The sequence below is a fragment of the Prosopis cineraria genome, unplaced genomic scaffold (assembly GCF_029017545.1).
Source record: "Prosopis cineraria cultivar Desert tree isolate PC_DT_omini unplaced genomic scaffold, ASM2901754v1 PC13, whole genome shotgun sequence".
NCBI lineage: Eukaryota > Viridiplantae > Streptophyta > Magnoliopsida > Fabales > Fabaceae > Prosopis > Prosopis cineraria.
In genome coordinates, this window is record NW_026555344.1 from 13,025,536 (window position 1) to 13,040,351 (window position 14,816).

The window sequence follows — 14,816 nt, forward strand, 5'->3', positions numbered from 1 at the left end:
ATCTTGCACCAATTCAAAAAAATTCTTTGATCTCTTTATTCATCAATTTGAGTTGAAATTTCATTTTTTTCTTGCACCCCAAAATCATTACAAACCAATTCATGAATATGATGATCGCCTACCTTATTGTCTTGTTCTCTATTTTCTTCATTGATTGGTCTACTAGGAGAAGGTACTCTGAATTCACATTTTTCACCATGTAAAACCCAACATGTATATCTAGGAGGAAATGGTTTAGCAATTAAGTAGTTCTAAACCTCATCTTGAACAATCCATTTTCTAAATTACACTTAGGGCAAGGACAAATTATTTTACCTTCAACATCACTATTAGCAAAAGTAAAATATAAAAATCCCTCCAAATTGTTCATATATTCTCTCATGTTATGAAGTTGACATATATAGTAATAAAAATATTAAATATAAAAACATAACTTAAAAAAGAAAATATGAAAAAAAAGTAAAAGGAAGATAGATCTATAGCACACCTAGGATAGAGAGAGAGCGTGCAAAACTAAACATTAAAATGAGGTACTCGAGGATTGTTATAAGGGTAGGTACAAGCCATAGCTTTAGTGAAAACTGTGGCTATAGCCACAATTTTTCTGCAAATAATTTTCTGCAAAACCATGGTGAAAACAACTAGACTTGTTTTACTTTCCATCTTCCGACTCTCACATATAGGGCTTTGCCTCACCATATGGTCTGGAATCACAAATGTACTCAACTCTTCTAAATGGGGCTTCACCTCATCATTTGTGTCAAGTTCTTATCATTTGTGTCAAATTCACATTTTGTCACATAAAACACATTCAAATCACAATCAACACAAATATACACACTAGTGGAACAAGTTATAATATAACATATACTTGCTTGTTTGCATTTAGGCCTACTTACATACCTTCTTTTAGGGCACTCGGCACAATGCCACACACACACACACACACACACACACACATACACACACAAGTAGGATTCACATCCCAACTGACTTTCTCAAGTTCATATGCATATATGCATCCTAGTTGGCAACTTAACTCAATAACAACTTTATACGTTTATTTCAACTCAAAGGTAGTCATGCCACTACCTATCGAGGCTACTTTTTCCTTACATTCTTTTTTAGCCTTCTCAAACTCTCTTTATCTGTGTTTAAAAGTAACGAACTGAGACATATGTCTTAATAACTTGAAGGTAACCCCCATTACCGGCTAGTAAGTAAAATTATAAACAAGTAATAAAGTAGCATGTATAGTCATAAAATAGTAATATATGCATATATAGGAATTTATACTCATCAATCTCATTGTGCTCATACAATGCAGTCTTAGTTCCCCCTAATAGAGTGAACTCTATACCCAGACCAAGCCCTTTGGTCACCAGGAACAAGGCCTACCATATCACTGTTTAGACCAGGTCATATTCATATAGGTGGTCTCTTAGGTCCATCATGGAAGAGCCTAGCTCTACGCTTTGGATCATCAAGACTTCCTAGCCTTATACAGAGTAAGACCACGGCCCCTACCCTAGTCTAGGGTAATCTCGTGGATCATTTAACATCTTAAGTTTATCATGGTGGAGTCAAGGTCTATGCTCTAGATCATCAGGATTTCTTCTCTTAGGTCCGTCCTGGCAGAGTCAAGCTCTATGCTCTAGATCGTCAAAACTTTCTAGACCTCCCTAAGGTAGGGCTGCATTTCTCCCCACTATAATCTAGGGTATATCTTACAGATATGATGCATGTCAGTGCACGTGTCACTTTTCAAATTTATTTCAATCAATACTTACACACCCGCATGCATATACTTTCATAATATTGCTGCTCTATCAGTTCACAATACAATGCACGTAGTTATATCAAAATACTTGTTAACAATTTCACAAACAAACAAGTAAAAAGATTACTTCAATTACCTTTAACCCTTACTACTAAGGGTTACCAACCACACTAAACTCCCAGGGGTGTAGATTCTCATGAGCAACTTCACAGGTGCTCAATCTACATAACATAGTGCCCCTTAGTCAATTCTTAACATAATTCATAGATATTGATTCGACTAAACTGAATCCCTTAATGCATAAAATAGTTTGATTGAACCCTTTTTAATTTACTTCTCCATTATTTATGGTCATTAGCCCTATAGGCTACTTAAACAACTATAACAACTTCCTAACACATTTATTTCACAAATTTCACCCTATTGACCTAACTTTTAGGCTATATTAAGCCTAAATGCTAGAAGCTTAACTATTCAATTCCATACTAGTCATAAAACTTTACCTCTATATTCGATATCCTTTCTTAACCCTTTCTTTTATATTACAACACCTTAGAATCTCATGGTTTAATTTCTCAACCGATGAAATTTAATAAAAAAGGGGTAGAATGAAAGCTTGGGATTGCACGATACTTATCTAGCAAGTTACTAATTAAAGTAGACTCCTGAGCTCTAACTAATGCTTGCCCTAGTAAAGATAGCTTCTTCTTGCCCTTAGGATGTATCTCTAGCCTTCTCACTTTTGTTTTCACAAGCTATTCACATTAGCTTTAAGTGATTTCTGGACTGTGTGTCGTGGCGTACCTAGCATTTACCGTGGTACATGGCATAGTGAGAAATTCTCACTTGTGCTTGCGCATTCTGTCTCAAACTGCCTCTTTACCCTTTCATCCTATCAATGTAACATCTAATCAACATAAAACATCGACTTATCATTAAAACCACAATGAATTCCCTAATTATTAATTTACCTCTGATTAGCAACTAGTTTTTAGGATTGAAATTCAGGATGTTACAATTTTTATCAAAATTTTTAGTTTTAAAATATCTATTCATCTTTGTTTCATTTCCTATTTAGACGTATATAAAAGCTTTTAAAAACTCCAAATTCCTTTGAAACCATATTTTTGGCATTTAGACCCTATCAATGTTGTGTTTTTGATTCTTGGCTTTATTTGCTTGTTAGGAGGCTTTATTAATAGTGTTCATGGTCCATGGTTCCTTTTGGCATTCTTTCTTTCCATTTTGGTGTCTTCTCATCTTCTTTGAGGTTTGTTCTTAGGTTTTCTTCCTTGAACTAATATTTCTTTTAATTTTATGAGTCCTAGATTTTGAATTATGGTTAATTTTTGGTGCTTTCAAAATTAATTTTCTTAATTAATTCATCTTCCTATTATTTTGGAATTAAGTTGAATATCTCCACTATTATTCTATTCATTCTGTTCCTGTCCTTGGTGTTCGTTGTTGTTATATATAAATTGGCTTTGTTTGTTGTTGTTGAGTAAACTTGAAAGTACTTGTAAATTTATTGTTTTAATTTGATATTATGCTTGATTTAGGCATAAATTAAGTTAGATTAGAATTTACATGAATAAAATTTACAATGAAGAGATGGAAAAAGACTTTGTTTTGCCGTCAACTATTACCACAAGCACACGGATAGTTACAAGTAGAGAGTTTTCTAAAGCTATCATTTCCATGAGGATTTAAACACAAGAAAGTAAAAAATTTACTATTAGGTTTTGGATTAGGTTGAGTGAAATCAAGTAAGTGTTTTGTGTAAAAGTAATGAAAATGAAAGTGAAAAGTGTTTTCACTACAAAAAAACATTGTAAAAATTTTTAACAGTGACTTTTCACCACTAAAAGATTATTGTTATAACTATCATTGCTAATAGTTTTTAGTGGCGATAAGCATTATTATTGCCAAAAGTATACTTTTAGCGGCAAAAAAAAGTTTTTCACCACTAAAAGTCTATTTTTAACAGTGACCAAAACCATTTTTTAAAAAATAATAATTTAGTTTATGTCGCATCACTTCGCCATGTGTGCGTCATGTAATATCCTCAATTTTAAATCCAGATTAATTAAGCTTAAATAGACTAATAAAGTGTATCTACGAAGTGTGTGGCCAAAGAGGCCTAATGGGCATGTTTGGTCTCGATTTTAGTTCTAAACGCGAGTCTGAAAGAGAATTAGGTCACCCAAGAATAGAAGAGGAAGAATTTTTGAAAGGAGTGATTCTGTGCCATGCGCCACGGCTTGTGGTTAGTTTATAGTGGTGCATGTATGACAAAATGCCTAGAAGAGGCCCTCTGTGCCATGTGCTGCGGCACATTGTGCGTCCACCACGATGCATTCTCAGATTTTTGCAGTATTAAGTCGTCAATCTAAAGTAAAAAAGAAGAGAAAACAAAAGAAAATGAGAGAGTGGTGAAAAATTTGAGCTAAGGCTTGAAGAAACTGATTGGTAGGAGTAATTTGGAGCTTATAAATACTAAAGGTAAACTTTCTTGATTAAATCTTCCTCTCTTCTTCCATTTTCTTAATGGTAGAGATTAAGGTTTGATTTCTAATGGTGATTTTTGGTCCATGGAAGTTATGGGCCTAAACCTATTGACTTAAATAGAGTTAATAGGGGTAGACTTAGCTAAGTAAACTTGATACTTATGATTTTATGATGATTGGTGGTTGGAGGATATTGAATATTCAAAATTCCTATAAATTTGGTGGTTAGGATTATTGTGGCTTCATTAATGCCCATTTAAGAGCTCAATGTTATTAATGAGAGTTAAAGGAAGCAAAGAAACCTTATGGGTATTTCTACATGAGTTTAAAATAAATCTTGAGTACTAAGAAATGATGAAATGTTAATGAAAATTAGCTCAAAATGAATATTGATGTTTTGCATGGTAAATGCTTGTAGTGTAACTACCATTGGCACCATTCAAGCTTCTTAGAAGCTTCAGGAGTAAATAGTTGAGGGGCGAAACCTTTGACCTATCAAAGGTTTGAGGTAACCGGGGGAATTTTATCTTATGCTTGTATGTGTCTATTAGTTTATTGATTTATGAATTATCATTTGAAATGTATAAAATAAAAGAAATACAAGTGTGGCTTAATTTGTAAAGAAATCCACTAGATCAAATTTGTTAGTTTTATGCCTTATGATGCAAAATTTTTCTTGAGAACAATAGTCGTGGATTTTTGTATTAATGTTTATTGGGAGTAAAGTTTCAAGCCTTGACTTAATCTCCTTCAAAAACCTAAAACACTAGTAGAGATTGTGCCTAAAAACCTTTAGAAGTCGTAAATAAGGGTTTGTAGGCATGGAATAAACTTAAGTAACCCTCATTTTTGTTCAGCAGCTCAAAACACATTTTAGTTTTAGGCCATATGCTATAACATATTATCATGGCATATGGCCATTTTTTATGACATGTGCCACAACAAATGTTCCATTCACCATGGCACATATGTAGTTCGTGGTTGCCCCTTCTCTATGTCATATGCCATGGCACACTATGCATGTGCTGTGGCGCATGGTACAAAGAGCTTAGTCTTAATTTATAGTCTAATATTTGTTGCCTTTTTGTTTCCAACTCTATCCTTAAGCATCATTTAACTCTTCATTATCATGATTGCCCATTAAAGGTCACCTAAAACAGTGAAAACAACTATTATATCGTTCAAAGATTAAATCAAGGCAAGAATTTTACAAAAATTTTGAATAAATCCTATCATCAAAGCCTAATTTAGCCAAAACCCATTTTTCTATATTATATCTATAATATTCATATTTGAACCAAAAAGTATATGGAAGCATAGAAAAATTTGTTGAATTGACATAAATTTGAACAAGTTAATAGACTTAGGGAAAAAGTATATAAAACTTGTTAAAAAAGTATTTTAATTCATTAGATTTAGTGTGGAATTTTGGAAAGATATCAAAGCCAATAGTTAGATTTTGAAGCAACCTTTATGTTAACGCTTGAACTGCCTCAATTGGATGTTGGAAAGAGAAGTTGTGCACTTACCAAAAGTTTGATTTGGGTTGCTATCATGAGACATGTGATGGATGAAGCATTGGCCGCGATGCATGGTAAATGAACATAACTATAGGAAGCACTTTTTACGTTGATTATTTTATACTTTTTACATTGTTTGAAAGGGGCCATAAAAAATTCCATTATGGAAATGATGATTTTTCATGTTGGTTTAAAACCAACATGGAAATATAGATTTTCATATTAGTTAATCACTATAATTGATATGGAAACAAAACTTGTAACTGATGTGGAAAGATACTTTTCCACGTTTGTTACAAGGCTTAACTGATGTGGAAAGTTTTGTTTTCGCATCAATGTCAAGCTAACCGATGTGAAAACTTTTTTTTATGTCTTATTTGTTTTCCAACATACCTTAATTTAAACCTAGAAACTTTATAGGATAAATCTAGCAAATAAAAACAGCCAACCAGCCAACATAATCAATTAGATATACACATAACTAGCATAATAATTTTCTATTGTATCTAGAGTAATCAATCTAACTATTTGATCAACCAATTGTAGTATGATATTTTTCCATTGTATCTAATCTAATCAAAATACATAGATGTTCAACTAAGAATTTGGCAACCTCTCACATTGAAAGGTGCTCTTGAGAAATTTGATAAGCCAATACTTCTTAAATGTTGTCAATCTCCTCATTATTGTAAGGATCTAAATTATCAAAAATCTAAATAATAAAATTAATCAAAAATAAGACTATAAGATGTTAAGTGAAAGAATTGAAACTAAAATTACAAAACCAGTTAAATAAATACCTAATGCAATTTTATGGTACTTCCCACTTCAACTATCTCATACATGTAATAGATAATATAATATCAGCATTATGTTTGTCCTAACTATTTATGGCACTGAAAAATAAATTTAAATTTAAAATTAAACTAACTTTCGGGTAAATCTCATACATGTAATTATTAAAGATGGAAATGAAGTGTTTATATTCACTTTCAGGTAAATGCAACAAATTGATGTTTCTTCCTTATGTAATCCAATCAACATATAATATGTTAAATGAAAAAGACATTAAAATTAAAAAGTATAAATTCATCAAGAAGTAAAGTTTTGCAAAGATAAATTTACTTACTTGTTGAAAATCCAGTTAATCTCTTCACTTGGTTTATTTCCTAGAGAACAAAACTAGTATACTACAGCTTTAAGAGGATAAAGAGGACAAGGAACACAGAGTGACTAATGATACCTGCAACATAAAATTTTTAATATTTATTGAATAAGATGAAATAATTTTATAAATATATAGACATGAATAAAAAAAATACTTTCCCTTCAATAATTGGTGCTAAATAACATAGCAACCTTGTATCTGCCTTATGATTCATCGTGTATGTCATTCTCCAATGTATTACATTGCTCTTCCCCTACAAAGCTTCCAAGCACGTAAATCCAAATTTTTCCTTTTTTTTCCCGTTTTACAACAAATATTATAAAGGTGCCTATCATTGAAATGTGTTCAAAACATTAGTGCTATAAAAGAAAATTGGGAAAAATGGAGAAAAGTAAATAGAAAAGTTACAAGATTCCTAATTTAGCAAATGAAATGTCCAACTCCATTAAAATTAGGAACTCCTTGAGATCTTTTTTGTCAATTGGAAAGACATATTATATTTTTACACCCACGACATCCAATGGCATTTTAATGTTAATGGCCTCTGTCGTATTCTTGTAAACTTAATTTAGTGTTGCCAAACAAGAAAATATCTCAGCATCTTTAGGTTCTTATAAAAATGAGAAGAGTTGTATAAGTAATTAAAAACACACATAAAACAAAACATTAGTATTAAGGTGCTTTACCTCTGGCGATGTTACAGGTATCTAACACAAGAATTTTAGGCCATAAAATGAAAGCTCCTTTTGCTTGGGCTACTTTTAAAACTTTAGAGGTAAGAAATGGCACCGGTGCATTATTCTCACCTATCCAAACATATATGACTATCACCCTAACTTGATCATCTAAAATTTTCTAATAATAGATTGTAGACCTAAAAGTATTGTATACTTGACCTTCGGTGACAACACATTTTTTTAGAAGCTTCAAATAAAGATAGCAAAGAGTTCCATTGTCATTTGTTATAAGAGGATCAATTAGTGCCAATGCCAGAGCCCCTGATAGATTACTATTGTCTTTGATGCTTTACATCACAGGGAAAATCTGGATGAAATAAATAATAAAATTAAATATTGATAAAGTTAAACAGTAATCTACATTAAATCAAATGCACGCAAACCTGAGATGTACGTTCAATTATCAGAATTGTCATGCCCAATACCATAGATTTCTTCTCTTTATGGAGCTAGGCCATCATTTCTTCCCAAAGCAATTCATGAAATTCTCGTTCAACCTCTTGTTGAACCTCTTGTCACATATCAGCTCGAGTATCTTCCTTAATATTGGTCATCAACTAATGGATCTCATCTTTAGACATAGCTCCTGGAGAGCTTTGTGAAGTTGATCCAAAGTACTGCTATAGACCAACTCCTTTACTAGCCCCTCTACCAACCCCTCTAACTTGACCAGGGTGTTTTGGCTTCCCATTGCAATTGACAAAATATCTACCTTTTTACTTAGAGTGAAGGAACTTTAAGAAGCTTACTCCTTAATTGAATCTTATAATATACAAGTAATTAATAAGTTAATAAATAATTAATTTATCTACTTCAAAGAAAATCAATAATAAATTTAAATACTTACAATTCTTTTAACAACTGCGACAGCCTCTGGAGTGATATGCCCCTCTTTCTTCATCTTCCTAGCCTTTCATTTTTAATGCCGACTTAGGTGAGGTAGGGGTTGGATAATAATAGAGGTGTCTAATTTTGCTGCTTCCTCCATTTTCTTTTAATCTTCTTCCATGAGTTTGCCCTCAACTTTCTTATATCCTCTACGAGACAGACAATAGGGATATACATTCTATGATTATATCGCTTTATTTGTAGTGCTTAGTTTCTACGCAAATGAAAAAAAAAATTAAATCAATAAAATCATTTTAAATAACTTTAGATGGAAAGTGACAACTTATTAATTACCTATAATTCAGGGTCATTTTGAGATGCCACAAACTATCTCCAAATGTCTTCATTAAGAAATTTGTACTCTTGAAATGGATCCTGACCTACCTTCGTTCCATTTGTGTGGACATAATTTCTAGTCAGTGTTGACTTGAAATCTTTCTGATGCTCATAAACATTCATTAATCAATGCTTCTTCATCTCAGTGGTAGGAGAAATATCATAAGTTAGCTGTCTAGTAATTAAGTTTTAAGTAAGTTAGAAGTTTAAAAAAATAGTATAAAAATAATAGTATTAAAATTTAATAGTACTTACCAAAATTTTTTGCCATACTTGATCCATAATAGCTTGTGGTACTTGTCTCTAATTTTTATATAGAATACTAATTTTGCTACGAGCTTGAAGGCCAATGAAGTTGATAAATCAATATCCCTCAGTGCCAAGTGGAACCAATTCTGGACTAAGTTCAACATGCAATCTCTCTATAATCCTATGACATACAGCCAACTCTTTCAGCTTTGTAAAGCCTTTACCCCTCTTCTTACCAGGTGAACTAGTGGTATTATCATCTCCTCTAGAACCCTTTGTGTGTGTGTGTGTGTGTTGGAAACAAGGTGAGATTGATTAAAAGAAAGAAAATAAACCAAATAATAAACAAAATAAAAAATTATTACTTTACTCGTTCTCTAAGATTCCTTCATAATGATAATCTCTAATAGTATATTCATTATCTGTCTCATCTACTATACTTGATTGAAATGGATTTATTGTCAAAGGTAAGGTCTCATCAAGATTAAAACTAAGGTCATCATCACTATCTGCTTCAACAGTTTACCTTTTGCCTTGAAGAACAATAGACAACATCTTATTTGTTAGATCAATCATATAAAAAACCTATTTTGCTTGATTTGCTAAAGTAAAGGGCTCATTAGTGTGACCCAACCTATTAAGATCTACTAAGGTAAATCTAGAAATCTTGTCTATTTGGATGCCACTTACCAAGTGAACAATTAAATGCACCATAATATCAAAAAAAGCAGGAGGAAAGTATATCTCTAGTGGGCACAAAATGATATAACCTTTATTTTTCATTTCATCTAACTTATCAGGATTAATAACTTTGTTGCAAATAGAATTAAAGAAACTACAACAGCGTTGTAATTGTATGCCTTACATAATCTTTCAATGTGCCTCAAATAACCACTGGTTATAGTTATTGCATCAATACATGGCAATCATGAGACTTCAAACCTATTAGATTTAAATCTTTTATTGACACAAGATTTCTTACATTAGAAGAATATTCTTAAGGCACTTTAATACCATGTAAACACTCATAGAAGCTTGTTTTCTCCTTTTTCTATAGTATGTGGGCTACACGGGTAGATAAGTCCTCTTTCCTTCTTCTCATCATGCAAATAATTGTTCTCTTATTTCCATCTTGGTTAAATCTAGTCTAGTATTTATCCCATCCTTGTTCTTTCTATCAATGTGCAGAAGTGTGCCCAATTGACTATCACAAATATTTTTCTTCACATGCATTACATCAAGATAATTCCTCACATCAAGACACCGATAATATGAAAGTTCAAAAAAGATAAACCTCTTTTTGTACAGATTCTTCTCACTTGTAGTCTTCTAATTCTTACTAAATATTACATTAATCTTTACTTGTTGTTAAACATGCTGCCCAACTAATGCTGTAGAAGCAAATTTATATTCTTGTGACCCATTAAAAATCCTTTTTCAATCTGTGATAAGGGTGGTACCGACTAAGAAATCTCCTATAACTAAGGTAGACCGTCTTCTTTCCATATTTTAGATGTTGAGAATGAGTGCCTTCTTTACAAATAAAGCATGCTTTATGCCCCTTGAGACTATATATGACAAGTTCCTATATGCATGAAAGTTATTTATCGTGAAAAAATTCATGACACGTAGCTTAAAATAATTATTGGTAAGCATTGAACATATCGACATCCTTATCCTACATCATCTTCAAGTCCTCAATCAAGTGTGTAAAGTACACATCGATATACTTGCATTTCATACACAATGAAAGAGGTAGATTGTAAATTACTAGGAGAATTGGCCACGAACTATATGCGCTACTAAGATTACTAAAAGGGTTAATTCTATCTGTACATAGTCCAAGCCGAAGGTTTCTTAACTCACTACCAAAATTAAAAAACTTTTGATCTATCATTTTTCATTGAGGAGAATCAGTTTGTTGCTAAAGTTTACTATTAGATATTTTTTCATCAAATGCCATCTCAAATTCTTTGTATCCGTGGCACTAGAAAACAAATGCTCAAACTATGGTATTATTTGAAGATACCACAACACTTTTAAAGGTAAGCCTTTAGTCATCTCATTACCATCACCACCGATGTCCTTCTTTATTTTATATTGTAAAGCCCTACATTTCAAACATTTATGTAGCTTTCCATACTCCTTTCTGTGCAATACACATTAAGGCAAGCAAGCATCTTTTTTTATATTGCACACCTACCAAACATAAGATTTTCTTTGCCTTATAGTGACAATTGGGAAGCGTATTATTGTTAGGAAACATATCTACTAGGAATTCAAAGAACCAAGTAAAACTTGTATCGATCCACTTACATTTTGCCTTTAAGTTGACCAAAGACAACACACATGTCAAACTTATATACTTTTTACACCCTAAATACAAAGGCTTCTTTACATTACTCTTCAAGCTTTCAAATGTATGTGCTTATGCAAAGGACTCCATTCCAATATCACAAATCATATTCTCCATCCTATCATCCCAAGCATTTTCACCTGCTTCTTTCTCACGAGACATAGAACTCAATCCTTTAGATTCACCATGTCATATCCATTTTCTTTACCTCAAATTTATCCTATCACAAAGTACATACTTTCTTATTTCATCAATACTTAGTCGACTCCTATTTAAACATTTCACATATGGACAAAAATACAGTCCATTTTTACTAGGAACATTCCTTTTAGCGATTTCAAGAAAATATTCCACCCTACTCTCATACTCTTCACTTGTTCTCCTATCATTCATCTAACTATAGTCCATTGTTTAACTACCTAATTAATATACATAAAAATATTATATTTAAAATTTTCCTAACTTAATTTTAAAAATTTGGTAGAATTTTCCCTTAAAATAGGACCTCCTAAAATTTTAACAAAATTCAAAATCAACTAAAATTTCAACAATAGTGAAATTCAAACTCCTAAGGATAGTTAAACCAAACAATTTATAAACACTTAACAATTTAAAAGAAACAAACACAAAATAATTTCTAAGCACATACATATTTGCTTATCAATTTATCAAGTCTTAAAAAAATTCCAGCAACATTTCCCATTAAAGTTGGACATCCCAAAATTTTAACAATCACCAAATTTTCAATAGCTAACCACAATTGAAAATTAATTATCTATTGCAAATATATATAATAATTCTCTAACGGTAAATTCCACATAAAATCTCAATAGAAAACAAAAATGAAAACTTAAAGCAGAAAAATGAAGTATACAAATACCAAAATTAATTAAAATTTTTGAAATCAATGAAAAAAATAGAAAAAAGAACTAACTTGCATAACTTATCCAAAATCCAAGTATAGGTAGGAATGCAACGACTTGAAGCAACAGTAATGGAGACTCACAAACAACTTATATGAATAAATAGAGAAAACCTATGTACCTACAATGGAGGAGAAGGATAAAAAAATTTAGGAAATAGAGAAAACCCATGAAGTATTTGCAGAAATGGAGAAGAAGAGGAGGGAGACTCACCACAAGAAATGATGAAAAATACTGTTGAGAAACCCATGGTAGTGATGACGTAGGAAATGGTGATGACAACGACAACAATGACAAAAACAATAGCAGTGATGGCAATGATGAACGGCAACTGGTAGAGCATGGTTGGAGACCGCAATAGGTTATGAAGCTTGGAGAGAAAGGAAAGTGAAATAAAAAATGCACAGACAAAAATGAGGGAGTCAAAGAGGTGCTAGATATTTAAGTACAAAACCACGTTAGTTATTTCAAAGAACCAACATAGTTTCAACTTTTCAGGTTGGTTTTTCATTAACTGACGTGGAAAGTTTTCAATTATTTGTTTTAACTTTTTGATACACTTTCCACACGTTGGTTAAGGGATAACTGATGTGGAAAGTTTTTATTTTATATTTACCACGTTGGTTATTCATTTATAACTGACATGAAATTATTTTTAATGTCAGATGTATATGAAATTGACGTTAAAAGTCTTTTACTTATTTACCATCATGCCACCACCTTTTTTTTACTTTAGTTTATTACATAATTGACATTAAAAGGTGTTATGAAAGGGCTTTTTTGTAGTAGCAGAAGGTTGGCCATAATGCATGATGATCATGTCCTCTGCACCACATGTTATGGCACATATGTAATTGGTTATAGCAAATGTGCCAGAATTGGCCATTTTCACATATTTTGAATTTTAAATCATATTTTCTTATTCTAAGTGTTTACCCATACTTTCAATAGTTGATAAACTCTAATTTAAAGAGATTTTAACTTGTTTTAGATTTGAATTAAGATGAAATGTTACGATCTCATTATTTGATAATTTTTTTTACTTTTAAAGGGTACACTTTGAAACTTTAACATTATAGTTGATCAAAAATATGTAAATAAAACTCTTTTAATTATAGTAGACCTTTGAATTGAGGTCTTTCCTTTGTTTTTTACTACATTAGTCTTTATTAACCACGGTTAAACTTGTTTACCCTTAAGAGTGGTATTAAATGAAACTTATATATAAAGCCTTTAAAAATTCATGATAAAGAACAAATATTATCCTTAAACGATACATTTAAACTTGAGATGTAAGCATGATGCTTAGTGTTGTTTATTGGAAACACAAGTATTGTGATTACCTAGCAGAGAGAATGGTCATTGATTCATAGTTCGCAGTATAACCAAGTGAATTTCTTGTTACAATGTCATGATCCATCTCTAAAGCTGAACATTCTTGTAGTTCTTGCAATATGTGACTTATATCTGGCCTTTGCATTGCTGTTGCTGAGATACATGACATTGCTACTTCAAAAACTTCCATGCATGAGGTAATTCTAAATTCTCCAGCTAATCTTGGGTCAACAATGCCTTCAATTTCCCCACATTCAATTTTAGGTTGAACCCAATCAAGAATGAAATTACTACTTTCAACTCCTCTCTTTATTAGAGGATGTCCAGTTATCATTTAGAGAAGAATCATCCCAAAACTATAAATGTCACTTTTTTTATTTAGATTTCCAGATCTTTGAAATCTGCAAGAGAACAACTAATTAAGCTGAAATTTTAGTACAATAAACTAGGTTTCATATTATGTTATCTTGTGTAGCTTTATAGGAAATTTTCTTAAAATTTTTCATTGATATGATAGAACCACTTACTCAGGATCAATATAGCCTGGTGTACCAGCTGGTTGAGTTTATAGATGAGAATCTCCTTCATCTGTAAATGCTTTAGACAATCCAAAATCAGCAATCTTGGCTACTTTAAATTTGTCTAATAAAATGTTAGATGGCTTTAAGTCTAATATCTAATTATAGGAGTTTTACAACCATTATGAGATATTCCAACCCTGCAATTCTCTCCAGATCATTATATCAGAATAAGAAAAATATAATTAAGAATATAAATAAAAGAGTGTGGACTAGTATAATATATATTATAGTTTGTCACCTTTTGCTGCATCAACTGTGACTTGAAGTCTCTCATTCCACCTCAAAATATTTGGATTTTTTTCTAGAAACATAAATTTTTCTCAATAGGATGTTTTATGATAAAACAACATACATTCATGCATATAAATATTAAGTTATTCATAGTGATTGATCTATTACATTTAAGTGAAAAAACTAAATGATGCTTTGAGTTGAT

The 14,816-nt window shown here is 31.6% G+C and overlaps 1 protein-coding gene across 1 annotated transcript; it reads right to left on the reverse strand.

Moving 5' to 3' along the window:
• Nucleotides 1–13,803: 13,803 nt before the first annotated feature.
• On the reverse strand, nucleotides 13,804–14,133 carry LOC129289909 (probable LRR receptor-like serine/threonine-protein kinase At4g20450). The gene has a single exon (XM_054926659.1). It carries the CDS (start codon nucleotides 14,131–14,133, stop codon nucleotides 13,804–13,806), a length of 330 nt encoding a protein of 109 aa, XP_054782634.1.
• Between the last annotated feature and the right edge of the window lie 683 nt (nucleotides 14,134–14,816).

Coding starts and splice junctions, on each gene's coding strand:
- LOC129289909 (XM_054926659.1), bottom strand. CDS start 14,133: ATGATAACTGGACATCCTCTAATAAAGAGAGGAGTTGAAAGTAGTAAT.